The 23,982-nt window shown below is 38.0% G+C and overlaps 1 protein-coding gene across 1 annotated transcript; it reads left to right on the top strand.

Moving 5' to 3' along the window:
- The first annotated feature begins 20,343 nt into the window (after positions 1–20,343).
- Positions 20,344–23,243, top strand: LOC117344562 (neuropeptide FF receptor 1-like). The gene is made up of 2 exons (XM_033907354.1): positions 20,344–20,457; positions 21,544–23,243. Exon 2 carries the CDS (start codon positions 22,106–22,108, stop codon positions 23,096–23,098), a length of 993 nt encoding a protein of 330 aa, XP_033763245.1. The 5' UTR covers positions 20,344–20,457; positions 21,544–22,105; the 3' UTR covers positions 23,099–23,243.
- The last annotated feature ends 739 nt before the right edge of the window (positions 23,244–23,982 follow it).

Below are 23,982 nucleotides of genomic sequence, written 5' to 3'. Positions count from 1 at the left end.
TCCGCCTTCTTCTGGTCCTCATTTTTTGTGGGCAGTTTCATACTACGTGAATTTGTTTTACAGCAGAAGCATTGAATGTCTGTGTTGCGATTCGGCCAAGCTTTGATCAGTGTGCCGTGCGCACGTTTCATAATTGATAGAAGTTACAGTTGATCAAAAGTTCTCAGTGCAGCACACTTTTATTAAGAAAAGTGTGATAATCATATAATCAATATATTTTTAGCTCACCTGGACCGAAGGTCCGGTGAGCTTATGTCATGGCGCAGCGTCCGTCGTCCGTCGTCCGTCCGTCCGTCAACATTTGCTTCAAATCGCTACTAGTCAAAAAGTTCATATTGGATTTTGACCAAATTTGGCCAGAAACATCCTTGGCAGAAGGGGAACAGATTTTGCGTAAATGATGACTCTGACCCCCAAGGGGCCAAAGGGGCGGGGCCCAATAGGGGAAATAGGGGTAATTCCTTTAAATCGCTACTAGTCATAAATTTATGAATGGATTTGAATCCAATTCGGTCAGAAACATCCTTGGGGGAAGGGGAACAGATTTTGCATAAATGGTAGCTCTGACCCCGGAGGGGCCAAAGGGGCGGGGCCCAATAGGGGAAATAGAGGTAATTCCTTTAAATCGCTACTTGTCATAAAGTTATGAATGGATTTGAACCCAATTTGGTCAGAAACATCCTAGGGGGAAGGGGAACAGATTTTGCATAAATGGGAACTCTGACCCCCGAGGGGCCAAAAGGGCGGGGCCCAATAGGGGAAATAGGGGTAATTCCTTTAAATCGCTACTAGTCATAAAGTTATGAATGGATTTGAACCCAATTTGGTCAGAAACATCCTTGGGGGAAGGGGAACAGATTTTGCATAAATGGTGATTCTGACCCCCGAGGGGCCAAAAGGGAGGGGCCCAATAGAGGAAATAGAGGTAATTCCTTTAAATCGCTACTTGTCATAAAGTTATGAATGGATTTGAACCCAATTTGGTCAGAAACATCCTTGGGGGAAGGGGAACAGATTTTGCATAAATGGTGACTCTGACCTCCGAGGGGCCAAAAGGGCGGGGCCCAATAGGGGAAATAGAGGTAATTCCTTTGAATCGCTACTTGTCATAAAGTGATGAATGCATGTTCTAAAAGCAATTCTTGAGGTCTTTCAGACCTTAGAGAGTCTGGACTTCATTAATCTGAAAGCAGTTCGAATTACCACACTATAACCATATATAGCATTGTTAGAGATTAACAAATAAAACAAAGTGAATATGAACATTATTTTGACATTTGGCCTAATCCAACCAGGTGAGCGATGCAGGCCCCATGGGCCTCTTGTTCAATTGTTTAAGCGGTACCTGTAAGCAAAAGGATCCAAATAATTAAATTCAAATTTCTTGAATTCCTGAATATTAATTAATTTCCATTAAACTTTGATGTAAAGGATTCAAATTTGTTCAGAACATTTACAGCATAATTTACATAAGGAAACATGTTATTTTAACATTTATGTTTAAATATATCAACATCTGTATATAAACCAGAACGGGACCATAATGAATCAAAGAGGTGTCTTATTGGTTTTATGACCTTATGACCCGGGAGGGTCTGAAACATCTTTTCAAATGATTAAACAGCAAATATCTTAATGTTTGCTGGACTGCTACATATCCTGAATGGGCTATCGATCTTTATGTACACATACTGTCCTCTCCTGTCCCTTTCATCGGCAGATAGTGACAGATTTTGGTTGAAAAATAACATATGTTACCAAACATAGAAATTAATTGATATTGATTATTTTTTGATTAATATCTATCAAATATTATGGTAAGTGAATATTAGGATGTGTCGAATTACGTAACCCAACGATATTTTATATGACTGTGATTTTTGGACAAGGCTGTGGTAAAATATACAAATCCACATATACATACACGTATGGTATTTCAATGTATATTTCATCATTTTTATGAATTTATTTATTTATTTATTAATTTATTTTTTAAATTACGATTATTACCTAATCATTGGTGTTATTAATATCTTATTGTTATTTTCTATGTTTAAACATTCCTACCATAATTTCATGATAAGATGGAATATACTTACCTGTAAAGCCGAGCTGTACAAATCTAACAAGCTGATATAGTCTAAGAATACAAAAATATCCAAAATTAATGTATGCCGATTTAAAATTCGAAGACAGTTAAAAATTTTAAGTATTTCATTTTTATTAAGGTTCTTTACAATGTTTAAAATGTCAATTTTTGAAAGCTTTTGAGTTACTACGATTTTGCCATTTCAAATGTGTCTAAACAACGACTAGAGACAACACTGATATTGCTTATTGCTGTGGTATTGTTGGCAAATGGTTTGGTAGATGACACCTGTAATTACATTAAATCGACCAATTTACTTGGGGGGATTTATAATTACTTTAAGACAGTTATTTGTCATAAAATTTCAGTTCGTTAATCAATATATTTATGGAATATAGATATAATTTCAACCGGTTGACGGTAGGAATTAGGATGTAATTATTTTCTCTTCGGTATGAGGTACGCCAATAGGTGGCGTTACTGGTATTTGCACGTGCAAATCGGGTAAGGTATAGCCTATACGTGTCATTCAGGCGACACAGGTATACCAGATCACACGTAAATTTTAAACTTTTAAGGGTAATTTTCATATGGTGTATTATAATACAGTATAGGTTAGGTTAGGGTAGGAGTTGTGTGTGTGATATATGTTATTTTGTAATACATGTATTGTTATTTGACAATAAATTAGTCAGTTAGTCAGTGCCTATGTCGCTGGGAAATACAACTTTTGTGTTTGTGTTCTTTATCCTATTGGATAGTTTAGAAGAGAAACACTGTTACATTCATTGATGAACGCCTTGCAGACCTTTCATACCACGACGTTATTTAACATGTAATCATTCCAGTCATTATTTTTATGGACAGATTTATATTCATTTGAAACCTATTTTATATTATAATTAAATACGGTATGCACAAAGGTACACTGTGTATTCATCCTATACATCAATAAGGAATATTAGCTAATCGTTCGACTTTTTGGAGTATTCTTCCATTTGTAAATGACATGTACAGTGTATATGTGCCGATAGAATAAATGGAGAACTCTAATTTATGTTATTATACTATGTACTGTATACATATTATTGCCCGTAGGACTGGACTGGGACATTCGGACAGATGGATGCCTGAGTAGGAACCTAAACCAGTCATCTATCTCTCCGAAATGTCTTTGTCTGGTGTCGTGAATTCGGCTTAAAAGGGAAAAGAACAAAGAATGTGTATGCTAGAACAAATCTCATTACCGAAATAGAAGAAATGGAAAAGTAACTCTTCGTAAAGGAACAACTTAGAATATAACAAAAGAAAAAAAGATAGAAAAAAAAGAAGAAATAGAATTAGAAGAAATGAGGAAAATGAAATTGGTTGGACATATGATAAGATCACAGGTTTCTTGGCTAGAAGAAGAGGAGAACCCCCTGATATTTTTTGTAATCTAAAAATCCCAATATTATGTTAATACACTATCACCAAGATTCTGAAAGATAACGGTGAAGTTATTTATTCAAAAATATACACGAACTATTCAAAATTTATCGAATATATAGACTTGGGTGAAGTGTTGGAAGTATTGGATCAATGTTTAAATGTTCCAAATTAGAGAGTAAACTTCGAGAAAGAAAAAGTCTAGCTGACTTAAAAAAGATTATTTAATCTCCGGGTTCAGACGGAATAACATGTGAGATTTTGTTACTATTGTTGTTGTTTTTAATTATTATTATTATTCAAAAGCTTTAATTGTAAAAGTCATCAATTTCGGTTATGAAACTGGAAAAAAACTCCTTCTCCTGACTCAATAACGATTATTCAGAGATTTAACAACACATTTTAAACTTTATTTAACAGTCTAAAACTGAACGCATTAAATGAGAAACACTCATACATATAAGATTATACGTTTTCAAAGTTTTAAGCAAAAACTCAACATAGTCTCAAACATTTATACAATATATGAAAATACGTGAATCAATTAAGACAGCATGCCGGAGTTAAGATTCAAACTACATGTATGTAGTAAATGTCCCTTTTTATCCCAAATCACATTAACAAAAAGAATTTGTAATTTGGATAGTGAGTTTTACTGAACAGCTGAACTAAGTGGAGTGTATTGAAATTGATGAAACATTTTGGAAACCTAATAATATCATTGTTAACATTTGTATGAAGATTTTCTTTGTGTGTGTATATTTCTTGTGCTAAGAATTAAAGATTAAAAAACACTCATCATTCTGTAAAACAAAAACAATGTCTTTCATACGTACATGATCAATAAATATATTCTTTTCCTTGCGTACTTGTGATTTGTATATCCCGAAATAAGAGACTACTCTTTAATTATATAGATGTGGTTATCATATCTTAATTGCTATTTCAAAGGAGAAATGTATAATATATCTACGAATGGCTGACTTATATGAAGTATACGTTATAAAGTTGGTCAATACCATGCCGTAGTAGTCAATTGCAAACTCCCGTTAATCAAATAACGTATTTGTTAAAACATTATCTACTCCAGTTGACTTGAAATGCTGATATAGTAAGTCTAAGAACACACCAAGCTGCCCTTGCTAGACATGACGTCACCAATATGATAAAGAAAAGGGATAATTCTACATTTTTGTTAGATATAACATTTACATTTTTAACACATTTTCATCTGTAAAGGAATTAAAGTTTCCCATGTTTTTGAACTCAACTTCTACATAAAACTTTGGTTACATTTAGGACAGAAATAAATCGTGAATATCAAACCATTGATGATGATCTGTAAGCAGTATCTATTCGTAACTAGATCCTTTTGTGGGTCTGATATTAGCAGACTTGTGATCGCTGTTTTAATTTTTCCCTACAAATGTTTTCAAATATTAATTAAAAGAGGATTCAAGCAACGGTAAGATACTGCCTATGGGTTAATTTCTACAATGTAAGCCGTTATAATTACAATGTCATACAACACCTAGCTTATCAAGTATCAAATTCTGCGATTAATATCGAATAAAGAAATGGAAAACAATGAAATAAATATCATAGTAGAGCAGGAAGTCATTAATTTAAGTTAAGAACCTATTATCAATATATATCTTATGATAAAATTAAATTGTTTAAACGTCTTATCAACCGTTAAGATCATATGAGGACGGCTTCTCTTGTATGCGAGATGCATGTGTGTGGTTTGTGTCTCTGTGATAGCGCGGAACTGATAAACTCGTCATCCATACGTGGATTAACTGGGAAATGGTGCTGCTGTCAGATGGGTACAGTCTTCATCGTTTACCAAAAACTATAAAAAGTGGAAATTGAACCGGGTGTTCTGGATACTGTCTTCAGTATATTTAGATATGTACAGTGGACCCTCGATAATCCGAACACCTTCGTTCCCAGTCCAAACCGTCCGGATTACGAGTTTTCCGGACAGCCGAGTTTCGTCTACCAGGTCAAAAAAAAGGTCGTATAAGAGTTATCTCCCTTTACTATATACAATGTGGGACGTTTAAAGAGGCTTGCACGCAGAGAGATCAGAAAAATTGGCTAATAGAAAAAGATTTTTTACACATGACAGATTGTTGGAATTGTTGAGATTTTCATTTTATTTTCCTTATAAAACGCTGAAAAGTAATATTAAAACCTCATTTTTTAAATATTATTTATTTAATCGCAACCCGCAATAAGTCCCCGCTATAAAGTGGAGTCTAATTATGATTGACACATCAAAGAAACAAGCACGTGCACAGTGCCGCACAGTGATAACTTCAAAGGCAGCGGCGATTTACAAAGAAGATTTGCCGTTATATTCCATACATTTCCCTCTCAGGTTGAGTTTTAAAACGTCTTTTAAATACATATTCTGTAATTGTTTTCAAGAAATAAAGTCGGAAAGCCTCTAATTTTGTCACATAGAAACGTGTACTGAAGTTTATTTAGTGATCGGAGATGTGCCGTTTACCGGTCCGTCTGCGGGTAAGCCTCTTTAAATGACATACTTACTTTCATAAACACGTCTAATTGTCAGTCTTTTTTAAAATAAATATACTTATGTTTCTGATATGATTCTTGTTTTGTTTTATTTTATTGAAACTAAAAAATAAAAAAGAACATGTAAAGTGAAAGTTGTTTTATTTTTCCAGGTCAACGTCAAAGAGAATACAAACCGATGTTTCTGAGCAGCACCGTGCAATATAATCTTCACTTTGTTATGTATTGTATAATGTGACCGTTATGAAGCGTTTTAACTATACGTGTACTTGTATATTTGCCTGAATCGGGTTAGTCAGTCAGAACAAGCACTCGGATAGCGGACATATGTGACCTACAAACAACACACGTGTCACGTCCCGGAGGTTCACGAACAAGTAGAAATTACAAACGTTAAATACCTGAAATAAAAGACCCAGATTTTACAACTTACCAACAATCCATGTTTTTACGTTTTTTTACCGTAAGTTAAAACCCTGTATTCGATTCCACACAGTGCTTCAATTAGCACCTTTCAGTTCATAGCTTTCTTCGTCAACACCCATTCTGTTTTAGATTGCGTCTGAACTTGGATTTGACCTAGATTTTTATGGAAGGGGTCGTCGATGAGGAGAAGATGTTTACTCTTCCGGAGCGCCTGGTCATTGATGGTTTTTGTTGATATTTTGCTGCCGTTTTTGTTTATTTTTTGCCCACATATTTATTGACATTTTGCCACGTTTTTGCTTATATTTCATCCTCGTTTTTATGTTTGTTCGTTTTCCCTTCATTTCTGTTTATATTTTGTCCTCGGTTTTGTTTATATTTCATTCTCGTTTTTTTTTGTTTTTGTCCTCATTTTTATATATATTTTACCCTCGTTTTTGTTTATCGTTTGCCCGCGTATTTATTTACATTTTGCCCCCGTTTTTGCTGATACTTTGCCCTCGTTTTTATTTTTGTTCGTTTTTCCCCTCATTTCTATTTATATTTTGTCCTCGTTTTTTTTATTTCGCCCTCTCGCTTTTGTGAATGTTTTCCCCTCGTTTTCGTTTCTATTTTACCTTTGATTTTGTTGATATTTTACCTTTGCTTTTGTTTATATTTTGTGTTCGTTTAATCGATTTCGAGCTACACTAATGGCTTCGTTATTATGTCATTATTATTGCCTGTTTGTAAAGAAAATGTCGCTGACTAAGAAGGAAACGTCTGAGAGACAGCCACCATTTCTACAAGGTATATAATAATTATACACACATAACTATATACATACTAGGATCCATAAACCATACACACGAGGTAATACGCATAAGCAGTACTGTACTCGAGTCCTACCTTATACGTAAGTAAACATTGGAATATCTCAATCAGCCGGGGATGCTCAACACCGTAGGGAGCTATACAGCTGGACGTTTATTGAGCTTCAACACCAGAGAGGCGGGTGAGTGTTCTAGTCAGTGATATGATAGACTGTTCATTTACAGTGTTTGTTTTTCTAGTTCATTTCACTGAAAATTATCTTTCCACATACAGAATAATTATAGATGTCGGTATGTATTACACATACAGGATAATTATATATAACGTTATGTCGTTTAGGAATCACAGTATTACACATACAGGATAATTATAGATAACGTTATGTCGATTAGGAATCACAGTATTACACATACAGAATACATGTAATTATAGATTACAACATGTCGGGTTAGGAATCACAGTATTACACATACAGGATAATTATAGATAACGTTATGTCGATTAGGAATCACAGTATTACACATACAGAATACATGTAATTATAGATTACAACATGTCGGGTTAGGAATCGCTCTAACTATCGACATGAGATCAGTTTTGTATTGTAGAGATATCTTTAAGTATTTAGGAAATAGCAACAAGTCTGACCATTCTATTCTATTCACAATGTATGCTAAGTAAACGTTCTTTTTTTATTCAATATTGAACACTGTGAAAATAATCTAATTTTGGGTCTATGCACCACACCATCTAGACTTTTTTTCTTATCTATTTATTTTTTATCAATTTTGAAATTTTGTTTACAAAACATGACATATACACAATACATGAATAAAGACAGAACATCCACATTTATGCATCGACAGTTACACTTTCACTCCACTAAACTTATATTATGTTGTTGTGTTAATTAAATTTCATTCAAATGGAATTATATAAATGGAATAAGAGAATAGATGGGGATGTTGTATTTCTTAAAATGCTTATTTTAGATTTGTAGTTACTGCTGTGTTTTTGTGTCAATATTTATTTTGTTTTTAATGCTACTTTTAGGTATTAAACTTTTGTAAGCTTTAAACTCAGATTTGATATGATTTTTAGACTGTTTAAGTTAAGTTCTAATTCCAGGCATATGAATTTGTAAATATGTTGTTTTGTAATGAGTAATAAGGTTATCTAGGTTGGTCTTTGAAAAATTAATAATTTGCTTGCAACAGATCCAAGACTCAAGTTTTCAGTGATAATAATGATCCTTTAATGTTCTATCAAATTTTGAAGGACGAAACAGCTGTATTATGTCCCTAACATCACTGACGAGTCCTAGAAGGACGAAACAGCTGTATGATATCCCTAACATCACTGACGAGTCCTAGAAGGACAAAACAGTTATATTATGTCCCTAACATCACTGACGAGTCCTAGAATTACAAAACAGATGTATGATATCCCTAGCATCACTGGCGAGTCCTAGAAGGACGAAACAGCTGTATTATGTCCCTAACATCACTGACGAGTCCTAGAAGGACAAAACAGTTGTATGATGTCCCTGACATCACTGACGAGTCCTAGAAGGACGAAACAGCTGTATGATGTCCCTAACACTGACGAGTCCTAGAATTACAAAACAGCTGTATGATATCCCTAGCATCACTGGCGAGTCCTAGAAGGACGAAACAGTTGTATTATGTCCCTAACAACAATGGCGAGTCCTAGGAGGACGAAACAGCCGTACCGTAGGATACAGTGTTATTTATTTTGTCTCTACTGTATCTAATTCTCAGTTTGCATTGGAATGTGTTGATAGTTTGTTTGTATTTTGTACAATCCATAGAGACATATATAGCTGTGTAGGCCTGTCTGTCCAAAGAATATGCTTCATTAGATAACAATACGTATTGTACACCAGCTGTACTGACAGCTATACTAGGATATATTAGCCATTCACCTATTTTATACATTAAGCTACAAATGTTACATCGTATACAGTACAAAACAAACAAACAAAGAAACGAGAAACAACCCCCCCCCCCCCCCCCCCCCAAAAAAAAAAAAAAAAAGAATAACAAAGAATAAAATGCTGTTTTTTATTTGTTGTTTTTTGTTTATGTCATTGTCTTTGTCGTGGGTATCCATTAATTAGGGCACTTCAGTGAGAAGCAGTGTATAAATTGTCAGTGATTTAATCTTAATTTCCCCATATTAATTTCTTTCATTCTTAAACCTTTCTACCCTGGCGCTCGTACATACATTTCTACTTTGGGACGTTGAGTCAACATTCTACCCTGACACTCGTACATACATTTCTACTTTAGGACGTTGAGTCAACATTTCTACCCTGGCCCTCGTACATACATTTCTACTTTAGGACGTTGAGTCAACATTCTACCCTGACACTCGTACATACATTTCTACTTTAGGACGTTGAGTCAACATTTCTACCCTGGCCCTCGTACATACATTTCTACTTTAGGACGTTGAGTCAACATTTCTACCCTGGCCCTCGTACATACATTTCTACTTTGGGACGTTGAGTCAACATTTCTACCCTGGCACTCCTACATACATTTCTACTTTGGGACGTTGAGTCAACATTTCTACCCTGGCGCTCGTACATAAATTTCTACTTTGGGACGTTGAGTCAACATTTCTACCCTGGCCCTCGTACATACATTTCTACTTTAGTACGTTGAGTCAACATTTCTACCCTGGCGCTCGTACATACATTTCTACTTTGGGACGTTGAGTCAACATTTCTACCCTGGCCCTCGTACATACATTTCTACTTTAGTACGTTAAGTCAACATTTCTACCCTGGCGCTCGTACATACATTTCTACTTTGGGACGTTGAGTCAACATTTCTACCCTGGCCCTCGTACATACATTTCTACTTTAGTACGTTGAGTCAACATTTCTACCCTGGCACTCGTACATACATTTCTACTTTGGGACGTTGAGTCAACATTTCTACCCTGGCCCTCGTACATACATTTCTACTTTAGGACGTTGAGTCAGCATTTCTACCCTGGCGCTCGTACATACTTTTCTACATTGGGACGTTGAGTCACCATTTTACCCTGGCACTCGTACATACTTTTCTACTTTGGGACGTTGAGTCAACATTTCTACCCTGGCCCTCGTACATACATTTCTACTTTGGGACGTTGAGTCAACATTTCTACCCTGGCCCTCGTACATACATTTCTACTTTAGTACGTTGAGTCAACATTTCTACCCTGGCGCTCCTACATACATTTCTACTTTGGGACGTTGAGTCAACATTTCTACCCTGGCGCTCGTACATACATTTCTACTTTAAGACGTTGAGTCAACATTTCTACCCTGGCGCTCGTACATACATTTCTACTTTAGGACGTTGAGTCAACATTTCTACCCTGGCCCTCGTACATACATTTCTACTTTGGGACGTTGAGTCAACATTTCTACCCTGGCGCTCGTACATACATTTCTACTTTAGTACGTTGAGTCAACATTTCTACCCTGGCGCTCGTACATACATTTCTACTTTGGGACGTTGAGTCAACATTTCTACCCTGGCCCTCGTACATACATTTCTACTTTGGGACGTTGAGTCAACATTTCTACCCTGGCACTCCTACATACATTTCTACTTTAGGACGTTGAGTCAACATTTCTACCCTGGCCCTCGTACATACATTTCTACTTTAGGACGTTGAGTCAACATTTCTACCCTGACACTCGTACATACATTTCTAATTTGGGACGTTGAGTCAACATTTCTACCCTGGCACTCGTACATATATTTATACTTTAGGACGTTGAGTCAACATTTCTACCCTGGCCCTCGTACATACATTTCTACTTTAGCACGTTGAGTCAACATTTCTACCCTGGCACTCGTACATACATTTCTACTTTAGGACGTTGAGTCAACATTTGTACCCTGGCGCTCGTACATACATTTCTACTTTGGGACGTTGAGTCAACATTTCTACCCTGGCGCTCGTACATACATTTCTACTTTAGGACGTTGAGTCAACATTTCTACCCTGGCACTCGTACATACATTTCTACTTTGGGACGTTGAGTCAACATTTCTACCCTGGCGCTCGTACATACATTTCTACTTTAGGACGTTGAGTCAACATTTCTACCCTGGCACTCGTACATACATTTCTACTTTAGGACGTTGAGTCAACATTTCTACCCTGGCCCTCGTACATACATTTCTACTTTGGGACGTTGAGTCAACATTTCTACCCTGGCCCTCGTACATACATTTCTACTATGGGACGTTGAGTCAACATTTCTACCCTGGCCCTCGTACATACATTTCTACTTTAAGACGTTGAGTCAACATTTCTACCCTGGCCCTCGTACATACATTTCTACTTTGGGACGTTGAGTCAACATTTCTACCCTGGCGCTCGTACATACATTTCTACTATGGGACGTTGAGTCAACATTTCTACCCTGGCGCTCGTACATACATTTCTACTATGGGACGTTGAGTCAACCTTTCTACCCTGGCCCTCGTACATACATTTCTACTTTGGGACGTTGAGTCAACATTTCTACCCTGGCCCTCGTACATACATTTCTACTTTAAGACGTTGAGTCAACATTTCTACCCTGGCCCTCGTACATACATTTCTACTTTAGGACGTTGAGTCAACATTTCTACCCTGGCGCTCGTACATACATTTCTACTTTGGGACGTTGAGTCAACATTTCTACCCTGGCGCTCGTACATACATTTCTACTATGGGGAGCAGCGTCTGAGATCGTTTTACATGATATGGTGGTTACATGACATCTCGGATAGGGGTTAAACATTCCCCCGCCTGTCAATTCTACACAAATCTCTTCTTTTTGGTGCTTTTACATGCACGACATCTTGAGTCGTATTCAAATATCTCCACGTTGCATGGCTCATACATACGTTTATACTGGGGTGGGGGTGTATAACATCTGGGATGGTCGTTAAACACCCCCATGCCCTGCGCTCGGATATATTTTTGTTATGGTCTTGTATGGCGGTGTCGTTATTTTAACCTTATTTTGAAACACTGTATGTCAGTAATTGTGTTTTAATCGATTGGATATTGAAACATCTGTTTTTATTTCAGAAGTTTATGACTAGAAAAAAATAAATCTATCACAATAATTAGAGTAATCCTGTCAGACCGAACAGTAAGATCAGAACTAATTCAATAAAAGGTCTCACTGGTGTGTCGACACGAATCAATTAATATCACTCTTAACGAGACATGAAATGGAAAGTTATACGTACATAAACCCTCTTCGTATCTTATATGTATGTTTCAGATTTTGCTAAGATATCCTAACAGGATTGTCTATGTAATGTTCTTAATTCCAATATCTAACTCGGCACCAAGTCTCGCACGTGTCCGCGATAAGACGATATTATAGACAGCTAACTTCGTTACAAGTTTTTGATGACAGATTACCTGTAAAGTTGTCTATACGTATCTGCTTATTTGAATCTCCTTTAATCAAACCTTGATTGGGAGGATGTAAGCTTGAACTTTTTATCTTTCTTTTTTTTATAATCATTTTTTAATGTATCAAGAACATCATTCCGAAATCATTCAGCTATGATGAGGACAGCTTAATTAACTAAACAAATATGCCGGCAAGACGTTTATCGACCGACCTGTACATCAATAGGGATCACAACTCTACATGCTCGTTCATTAATCGGACCTTTTAGATCAAGTGAGTTGATCCAGGACACCTTGAGATTTAAGACATTTACGTGAAGCCAAGTACACAGGAAAGCAGGGACGGTACTCTTACAATGATACCTGTACGTGTGGGTATGTCCCTCCTGTTACAATGGTATCAGTACGTGTGGATATGTCCCTTCTGTTACAATGGTATCTGTACGTGTGGGTATGTCCCTCCTGTGACAATGGTATATGTACGTGTGGGTATGTCCCTTCTGTTACAATAGTATATGTACGTGTGGGTATGTCCCTCCTGTGACAATGGTATCTGTACGTGTGGGTATGTCCTCCTGTGACAATGGTATATGTACGTGTGGGTATGTCCTCCTGTGACAATGGTATATGTACGTGTGGGTATGTCCTCCTGTGACAATGGTATATGTACGTGTGGGTATGTCCCTTCTGTTACAATAGTATATGTACGTGTGGGTATGTCCCTCCTGTTACAATGGTATCTGTACGTGTGGGTATGTCCCTCCTGTTACAGTGGTATCTGTACGTGTGGGTATGTCCCTCCTGTTACAATGGTATCTGTACGTGTGGGTATGTCCCTCCTGTTACAGTGGTATCTGTACGTGTGGGTATGTCCCTTCTGTTAGTGTGGTATCTGTACGTGTGGGTATGTCCCCCTGTAACAATGGTATCTGTACGTGTGGGTATGTCCCTTCTGTTACAATGGTATCTGTACGTGTGGGTATGTCCCTCCTGTTCCAATGGTATCTGTACGTGTGGGTATGTCCCTCCTGTTACAGTGGTATCTGTACGTGTGGGTATGTCCCTCCTGTTAGTGTGGTATCTGTACGTGTGGGTATGTCCCCCTGTAACAATGGTATCTGTACGTGTGGGTATGTCCCTCCTGTTACAATGACATCTGTACGTGTGGGTATGTCCCTCCTGTTACAATGGTATCTGTACGTGTGGGTATGTCCCTCCTGCTACAATGGTATCTGTACGTGTGGGTATGCCCCTCCTGTTACAATGGTATCTGTACGTGTGGGTATGTCCCTCCTGTTACAGTGGTATCTGTACGTGTGGGTATGTCCTCCTGTGACAATGGTATCTGTACGTGTGGGTATGTCCCTCCTGTTACAATGGTATATGTACGTGTGGGTATGTCCCTCCTGTTACAATGGTATATGTACGTGTGGGTATGTCCCTTCTGTTACAATAGTATATGTACGTGTGGGTATGTCCCTCCTGTTACAATGGTATATGTACGTGTGGGTATGTCCCTCCTGTTACAATGGTACCTGTACGTGTGGGTATGTCCCCCTGTAACAATGGTATCTGTACGTGTGGGTATGTCCCTCCTGTTACAATGGCATCTGTACGTGTGGGTATGTCCCTCCTGTTACAATGGTATCTGTACGTGTGTGTATGTCCCTTCTGTTACAATGGTATATGTACGTGTGGGTATGTCCCTCCTGTGACAATGGTATCTGTACGTGTGGGTATGTCCCTTCTGTTACAATGGTATCTGTACGTGTGGGTATGTCCCACCTGTGACAATGGTATCTGTACGTGTGGGTATGTCCCTTCTGTTACAATGGTATCTGTACGTGTGGGTATGTCCCTCCTGTTCCAATGGTATCTGTACGTGTGGGTATGTCCCTCCTGTTACAGTGGTATCTGTACGTGTGGGTATGTCCCTCCTGTTAGTGTGGTATCTGTACGTGTGGGTATGTCCCCCTGTAACAATAGTATCTGTACGTGTGGGTATGTCCCTCCTGTTACAATGGCATCTGTACGTGTGGGTATGTCCCTCCTGTTACAATGGTATCTGTACGTGTGGGTATGTCCCTCCTGCTACAATGGTATCTGTACGTGTGGGTATGCCCCTCCTGTTACAATGGTATCTGTACGTGTGGGTATGTCCCTCCTGTTACAGTGGTATCTGTACGTGTGGGTATGTCCCTCCTGTTACAACGGTATATGTACGTGTGGGTATGTCCCTCCTGTTACAATGGTATCTGTACGTGTGGGTATGTCCCTCCTGTTACAATGGTACCTGTACGTGTGGGTATGTCCCTCCTGTTACAGTGGTATCTGTACGTGTGGGTATGTCCCTCCTGTTACAATGGTATCTGTACGTGTGGGTATGTCCCTCGTGTTACAATAGTATCTGTATGTGTGGGTATGTCCCTCCTGTTACAATAGTATCTGTACGTGTGGGTATGTCCCTCCTGTTACAATGGTATCTGTACGTGTGGGTATGCCCCTCCTGTTACAATGGTATCTGTACGTGTGGGTATGTCCCTCCTGTTACAGTGGTATCTGTACGTGTGGGTATGTCCCTCCTGTTACAATGGTATCTGTACGTGTGGGTATGTCCCTCCTGTTACAATGGTATCTGTACGTGTGGGTATGTCCCTCCTGTTACAATGGTATCTGTACGTGTGGGTATGTCCCTCATGTTACAATAGTATCCGTACGTGTGGGTATGTCCCTCCTGTTACAATAGTATCTGTACGTGTGGGTATGTCCCTCCTGTTACAATGGTATCTGTACGTGTGGGTATGTCCCTCCTGTTACAATGGTATCTGTACGTGTGGGTATGTCCCTCCTGTTACAATGGTATCTGTACGTGTGGGTATGTCCCTCATGTTACAATAGTATATGTACGTGTGGGTATGTCCCTTCTGTTACAATGGTATCTGTACGTGTGGGTATGTCCCTACTGTTACAATAGTATATGTACGTGTGGGTATGTCCCTCCTGTTACAATGGTATCTGTACGTGTGGGTATGTCCCTCCTGTTACAATGGTATCAGTACGTGTGGGTATGTCCCTCCTGTTACAATGGTATCTGTACGTATGGGTATGTCCCTCCTGTTACAATGGAAATCTGTACGTGTGGGTATGTCCTTCCTGTTACAATGGTATCTGTACGAGTTGACATGTCCCTCCTGTTACAATGATACCTGTACGAGTTGACATGTCCCACCTGTTACAATGACACCTGTATGAGTTGACATGGTCCACCTGTTACAATGATACCTGTACGAGTTGACATGGTCCACCTGTTACAATGATACCTGTACGAGTTGACATGGTCCACCTGTTACAATGATACCTGTACGAGTTGACATGGTCCACCTGTTACAATGATACCTGTACGAGTTGACATGGTCCACCTGTTACAGTGATACCTGTACGAGTTGACATGTCCCTCCTGTTACAATGATACCTGTACGAGTTGACATGTCCCTCCTGTTACAATGATACCTGTACGAGTTGACATGTCCCTACTGTTACAATGATACCTGTACGAGTTGACATGTCCCTCCTGTTACAATGATACCTGTACGAGTTGACATGTCCCACCTGTTACAATGATACCTGTATGAGTTGACATGTCCCACCTGTTGCAATGATACCTGTATGAGTTGACATGTCCCACCTGTTACAATGATACCTGTATGAGTTGATATGGTCCACCGGGTAGTTCGACGTTCCCTACCCGTTTCGGTTTGTATTTCTAGGAAATCTGAGAAAGAGTCGGTCTGTGCTGTCGTCGTTGTGTCCTTGGGCAATACATCTACTGCCTCAAGATGGATAAACAAACAATAAGTAAACAAACAAACAAACAAATACAAAATTTCAGAAAAAGTCCTTGATTATTTTTTCTTTTAAACCAACGATGCTTTTCTGTGGAAAATAAAGTTGAGGAACTCTTATGAAACCGGGCAAGATAGACGGCACACGTTCAGGTTATACGTGGTATATATACCCCTTACCTGTTACTTTACATTACCACGTCATCTTTTTCTCACCATAAATCAATACCCTAGCGAACGCTTTGTTCTTTATCAAGTAACCCCTAACGAAGCAGGAGTATTTTCATCTTATAAAGTGACACAAACAACCGCTGATTAGTCGGAAGCGAGCCTCGTTCTGGAAGGATACTGTTTCAATAGAATACACAATATGGCCCAGCGACTTAGGGGGGGGGGGGGGGGGGGGGGGGGATTCAGACTGGAATTTAATCTATAAGATAATTAAGATAATGTGACAGCTAGATTTTAGCGTGTTTGAAGTACAGCCGTACTCAAACTTCTCTGTCAGATCAAGTGTAGCATTACAAGTAGATGACATAAAGACACTTATCACTTTACAACAATGCCTGAAGCTCCTATTCTCCGGGTACTCCGGCTTTCCTCCACCTCCAAAACCTGGTACGTCCTTTAATGACCCTGGCTGTTGAGAGAAAGTTAAACAAAATAAACGAAACTGAAGTATTCTGTTTGATTATATTTTTCATAACATGTTTTGACTTCTTCACGTCTTAAAGATGACACATAAGAAACACCACCGACAGCGCATAAAACAGCACGTTAGGTTTTCCACTTCATTTAAAAGGATGAAATTAGAAACTCGACCTTTTTGGAGGGTGGTAAAAGTGTAAAATACGCAGCTTTTGGCATTGTATTAAATCACCCAACAGACTTTTGCAATTTTTTCAAATTGTCATTTTTAAATACAATGTACACGGTCGATTTTTTCTGTAACAACATTCCCGTTCCTGTTTCAAATTATGCAACAGTCTTTTCTTGTTATAAATATTTATTTTTAAATACATTGTTGATTTTCCTGTAACCAAATCGGACTCTGGGAAATGTCCGTAATAATGTTAGAAAGTAATGAAGCATTGTATATGTGACGAGCGCCGTGTATCCTCTTAACTTCGGATTTTTACTGCGCATAATGTCAAATTTTCTTAGTTAGGATTTTGATTATATTAAACAGCTAAATTACATTTAAATGCTTAACAGTGTCGTGTTATTACCTCTTTTTCATGATAGTCAATGATGAATAACGATCATTTACATTTCAAGGTCTCATCCCGGTAACAACACGGATTGAAAATTACGGTCCGGTTAATACAAAAATGAATGTAAAGCAAAAATAAACGAAAAGCTTTTTTCTTCGTATTTTGTATTTGTTCCGCTTGGTACACACATTCCGCATTTTTAACAACCAATGCCGCCATGTTCGAAATAGGTTACTGAAAGCGATGGAATAACTCGGTGTGAATTAGCAACTAATCTGTTTAAATGGGACATATAATACACAAAATGTAAGTACACACCGTTGTCAAGTTTAGTGTTAAAATACTGACATTATTATGTCTTTCGTTCCTGAAATCAGGGCGGAACGTGCGCAGTGTCAAGTTCGGTTGCCAATGGAAGAGACTTGTTGTCAGGGTATATACGTCTCTGCCAATGGTCGGTTGCCGTCACAACCAGAAAATAGCCAGAGTCCTTTAGCTAGTTGAGGTAAGTCATTGTGATGTCATTCCGCCGACAATGCGTGATTATATAGCCCAGTTGGTGGGAGGGTTGGATTATCACACTCCATAGACCGGGATCAATTCAGGTCTGGACACTCGACAGAAAAGATTTTGTGCTATTGAGCACAGGCGCTTGCATAGAAAATTATTGATTTTAATATTTTAATATATGGCAGGGGTCTGGGTCCTGTGGAAAGTACAAGGTTGGCAACTCCGCCACGTGCGAAACGGCACCCGACCTCACTTCAATCAACGAAAATAGCACATTTATTCATACGACTGTCATCAGGAAACACTCATTTTTAACCTACCGTTTCACTAACTACCAATTTTAAGATCCAAATCACAATATTCAGTGAAAACATCGCCGAAATAAAAAAACAAATAAAACCCCTGTTTAGATTCCTCATTTACACACGGAGTTAGAATATCATGCCGTTATATAATCGGTCGTCGCTAGGTGTATTTTTATGGTCACCTCCGAACAAATCTTTCGTACAGGCTGTCGTTTGTTAGATCACGGACCCATTAAATAGCATACTTTTTATGCCAGAGATCAGATTGTCCTTTCCTTTTCTTTATCTTCATCTTCCTCATTTTAGTAGTTAAAATTGTGGGGTTTTTTTTTTAAATCAGACGACTTCATATACATCAGCGGTGCTCAATAACTTGCTCTAGACATGGACGTAAAAAGAGAGTATCATTACATATATGTACGGATAAGTTCCACTTTAACACCTATTTGTTCGCCGTGTACTAGCAGTATTGGTAGCATTTTTTCAAAGTTGTGAAAATTGATACTGTTTACCTGGTATTTTTCGCCCAGGTTATTTCGCCTTTGAGCCACACAAAAGTTATTCGCCCCTATTTAAATTCGCCCTTAACTACTTTTAAGAAATGTTTTTCCTCGTTTACAATCGGAAAATATCGTTCTCAATTCTCGATACACAGTTGCACTCGGAACACTCGGGATTTATCGAGTTCTCCCCATTTTCTTTTCTTTGAATATCTCGTATGACAGAATATTTAGATATTTTTCACTCGTGCTTCGCACTCGTGAACATATCAATATTCTGTCATACTCGTGAAATATATGTTATATTAAACGGGAAACCATTCAATATTCTCGAAATATATTGTAATACTAGATCAAACGGGATGCAGACCTGTCTTTCTCGGCTCTAATGACTGCATGTTTAATTAAAAAACAGATCTGAAGTAAGCAATGCCATGTTGGCATACGTTCCATTTTTCCCTATTATAGTAAGCTGATATGATGACAGTCTTATTAGTGATATCATTTTCTTTCTTTTTGTCCTGATTTCAGCAAAATCAGTTGATCATATAAGCAACTTGTTCTAATTTTATGACAAAAGTATGCTACTGCATTTCCCATATTTGTTTTTTTCATTTTTGTATAAAAAGTATGTACGTACTGATGTACCTGAAAATTATTTGAAACTGTTGAATGTTTTTCGAAGTGATAGTCAAAAGTGTCAAATGTTTTTCGCTTCTTAATAACTTAATATTCTGTGTAAATGTATATGGTGTGCCTATTCCGGAGACGATTTATATATAGGCACTGCCTGTTGTCTTAATCTGTTTTTAACACAATAAATTTTGTTGACACCAAAATATAAGTCAAGGATACCAAAGAAAATGTTACATATGAACAGTAAAACATCGCGGTATTGAAAAAACAGTATTCCGATATATGATATTTCGAAATCTTTAGTGACAACATCAGAAATATTTAGTTTCAGGCACACGGCGTTTGCTGTGGTTTCTTTTGATGAAAAACTAGTAATTAGACACTTAACGTTAAATATCAAATTTATAGGTGAAGTTGTGGATGAGGTGCATATTAAATCCATCTTTATCCGTACTTTATCGAGAGCTACTTCCTTTTCTGTTTTTATTGACCAATAAGAGAGAGCGATACATTGCCATGTTTTTTCAGCCAATCAAAACAAGGTGCTTAACGAGATTAGTAGATCGTAAACGACACTGCTATCAAACCCCGGCTTAGGAAGCAGTTGCAAAATGGTGTGCTGCAGGAAGATTTCGGCTATGATTTTACGGATTATTGTGTTTTGAACGTAACATTCGTAATTAATGACACGAGAGGTTAAAGGTGAGTGTTTCTTGATGACGGTCGTATATAGCGTACACAGTGTCAGTTTGATTAGTTATGTTTTTTCGTCGATTGAAGTGAGGTCGTTTCGCACGTGGCGGAGTTGCCAACCTTGTACTTTCCACAGCACCCAGATCCAAGCGCCTGTGATATTTAGAGTCTGTATAATAATATAGGGAGAGTTTTGTAAAAGGAACGGGTCGGTGTTCATGGTCAGAACTGTGAACTAGTATCACTCAGATGACGGAGTAGAAATCTTTGTCTCAGATGGAATATCGGTATTCTCGGGAATATGGTATTCACATTAAAACACAGCAGTCGGTCACGGAACGTACGTTTTAAACTAAGACAAAAGTTGTGTTGAAAAAAATCTTTAGATGATTTTGATTTAATTTTGATTTAATTTTAATGGACAAATACCTTGTTAATATGAAGAAATATATAATTTCATAGTCCTTATCATGTCATAATAGCTAATGTTTTACTACAATAATGAATTATCAGAATAAGATCTGTCTAACAAAGGTGACCTGCCCCCCAGCTAGCATGTCAGAAACGGAGGAATCGTATTTAAACACAGCATTCCGGTCATGTAAATGTATACTTATCTTCCGCGTTCATACATAGGTTAGTAATGAATAGAATAATTATACATGTATCTATATAAAGATGTGAGTAATGTTAATCCTGGCAGACACATGTGATATATTTTAATGTATCTAGTGTTAGTCCCAATAGGGGTATCGAATTACAACCCTTTATTTCTTTACGCCAACTTTCCATAAATTGTATACACAGTGTCACTGCCTCCACTAGTGATCGTACCCAGGACCTCTAGCTACGTATACTTGTCTTACACTCGTACTTTAGATGATAAGTTGTATATTGTTGTTAATATAGATATAAAATCTACATGTACCTAACTGGGGTTAGAAGTGTTGACATCTCTGGGATAATGCTTATGTACCTGTACTGGGTTTACCTACCACACGTTAAGTCAATATAGTAATCTAACGCCGTTGATTTACAACAAATTTTCTCCGTACTAGTAATTCTAACGTATACCAATTGATTTCTGTTTTATAGGATACCGGTTGCCTTGGAACTACTACATTGATGACAGCTATACCGGAACTTCTCTTGTATTCACGAGACCGACAGGACATTAACAGGATCCGGTTTCGAATGACCGGATGTTAGGCGGATCCGACTTGGATGAGATGTGTTGGGCTCTGGATTCCGCAGACAAGGGCTTGTTATCCACGATCTATTGATATACTGGGGCGATACATCGTGTTTAAATGTATAGATATATGATGTAGACTTGTCAGTTGTACATCTCATCAATGTGTGAAGATAGCAGCAGTCCAAATATAGACTTCCATACGGAGTTACAATGTCATGAATGAAATTAATTGACATCACCATGAATACCTCGGCATTGGATATCCTGTACATCCACGTATACACGTGATGGCATTATTCTGTTTGTTAATATCCAAGGCAGCATGCAGAAACCAAAAGTTTCGTTCCAACACTGAACAGTTTTAACGAAGTGACTCTGATTAGGAAAATTAGATTTAAATAGAAGTTTACAGAAGCTCAGATGTTACATCCCTACAAAGGATAGTCGCGAGGCCGTACCACGATGCAGGAGCCTAACAACGCGATATTTCTGGCGATAGACGTGACTCTCATGGTCTTAATAACAATCCTCAACTTCATTGTTATCTTTATTCTTTTTGCTAAAGCTAATGTGAGGAAATCAAAAAACATTCTTCTTCTCTCACTGGCTTTCGCGGACATGTTTGTTGGGATATTTGTCATACCAAATGCCATCTCTGTTATGTTTCTCCACGTGATGTGGGTGGATGCTGTTTGTAAATTATGTTACTACGGCGAGCACGCTGTTTGTGCGGCCAGTGCTTTGTCTATATCCGTAATGGCGATGGACCGCATGCGTGCTATACTTTTCCCTTTCAAATTCAAAAGTGTACATCGCTGCTTTCCTTACTTCGCCCTTGGTTTTGTTTGGACATTGGCTTTACTGTACGCACTGCGAGCTCCCTTCGTTTATGGTGCCGTGACCAGGATATCGGACGTCAGTAACGTTACCAATACTGAGTGTACCGTCATGGACAGCCAGTCTGATGTACATCAGGTCCTGGTGTATGTGGACTTTTTCGTACTTTTTCTCCTGCCTAGTACAGTTCTGGTGACGTGTAACGTGGCCGTATCTATCAGACTAGCTTCACAACCTAATATCCAGACGACGGGACGAACCCGTTTGCTGATGAAGAGAAGACGATCTATCCGACTCCTACTAGCCATGATCTTCCTCTTTATAGGATGTCATTTACCATTGTATTCCATTCGAATCCACCTCCTTATCGTCGATTCGGATATTCCTTTTAAAGATATCATTGTTCAGTCATTGCTCATATTGTCTTGGTTAAACAGTCTTCTGAATGTTTTGTTCTACGGTTCACTGAATAATGACATCAAGAGTACTCTCGCAGTGATGATTAAATGTCAGTGTATGAAACGAGCCAATAGAATACACGCGCGCGTGTCGACAGTCAGAACGACACAACGTGCACTTCAACAGTCCGCCAGAGTTACGTCATCTACTTCTATATGATCCAGCAGCTGGCATCTTCAAATGCTTAGATTTTAAATCATGTTGTTTTTTAATTTATTATTTATATCGCAAGTTATAAGTATTTGTATAGGCGTTTGTTATGAATATATCATTTTTGAAATTATGGTGGTTTCAGGAGACATGTATTTAGATGATATTAAATAATGCTACTTGAGACCATTTAACTGGTTTAATTCTTATTCTGTTGATTGTTTAGGACTCGCACAACTAGATCAGCAAATCAGCTGGTGTTTCTCCTGAACCAAATCATGAAGAAAATGTATTTCTTAGGTTTGTAGCTGTTTTCTTAAGTAAATGACATATGAAATGGGCATTTTCTATATAAGAGAATAAAAAGTAGGGTCTTCAGATTTGGAAAACTAAATATGTACACTCCTACTGAAAATAGGATGATGGAGGATTCGAGGAGTGAAAAGGCGTGAATTCCCTAGGCGGGGGTTCCCCAGTGCACTGTAAATGTCAGGGTTACTTCCGTGTGTTCTTATTTGGCCATTAAACATTTACTATAACAACATTTATCAGATAGAAACAATTTCAAACTTTAATTTGATATGAATTTCATATCATTTGAACCTCGAACGAGTGAATGAAGGGAGGGAGTCACTATTAATAACATATAGTAAACTGTTTAGTTATGTGAGCCCTTAACCTTATCAATATATACATTATTGAAAACGTTAAATCAGGCAAGACAGTTATATCACACCTCAGACAAGTTACAGATGTATGGTATACACAACCCTTACAGATTTGTTGTATTGAAGGCACTGACGTTTTCAGTTTTAATAATAGCTGGTTGGAATCTACGAATTCGATACATCGTACATTTATTGTAGCTTGATATTTTTTATGAGAATAAATAC

The sequence above is a fragment of the Pecten maximus genome, chromosome 16 (genome assembly GCF_902652985.1).
Source record: "Pecten maximus chromosome 16, xPecMax1.1, whole genome shotgun sequence".
Lineage (NCBI taxonomy): Eukaryota > Metazoa > Mollusca > Bivalvia > Pectinida > Pectinidae > Pecten > Pecten maximus.
The sequence above is the reverse complement of the archived record's forward strand: the minus strand, read 5'-3'. Positions and strand labels throughout refer to the sequence as shown.

Excerpts from the sequence above, each read along its gene's own strand:
- LOC117344562 (XM_033907354.1), top strand. The coding sequence starts at position 22,106 with ATGCAGGAGCCTAACAACGCGATATTTCTGGCGATAGACGTGACTCTC.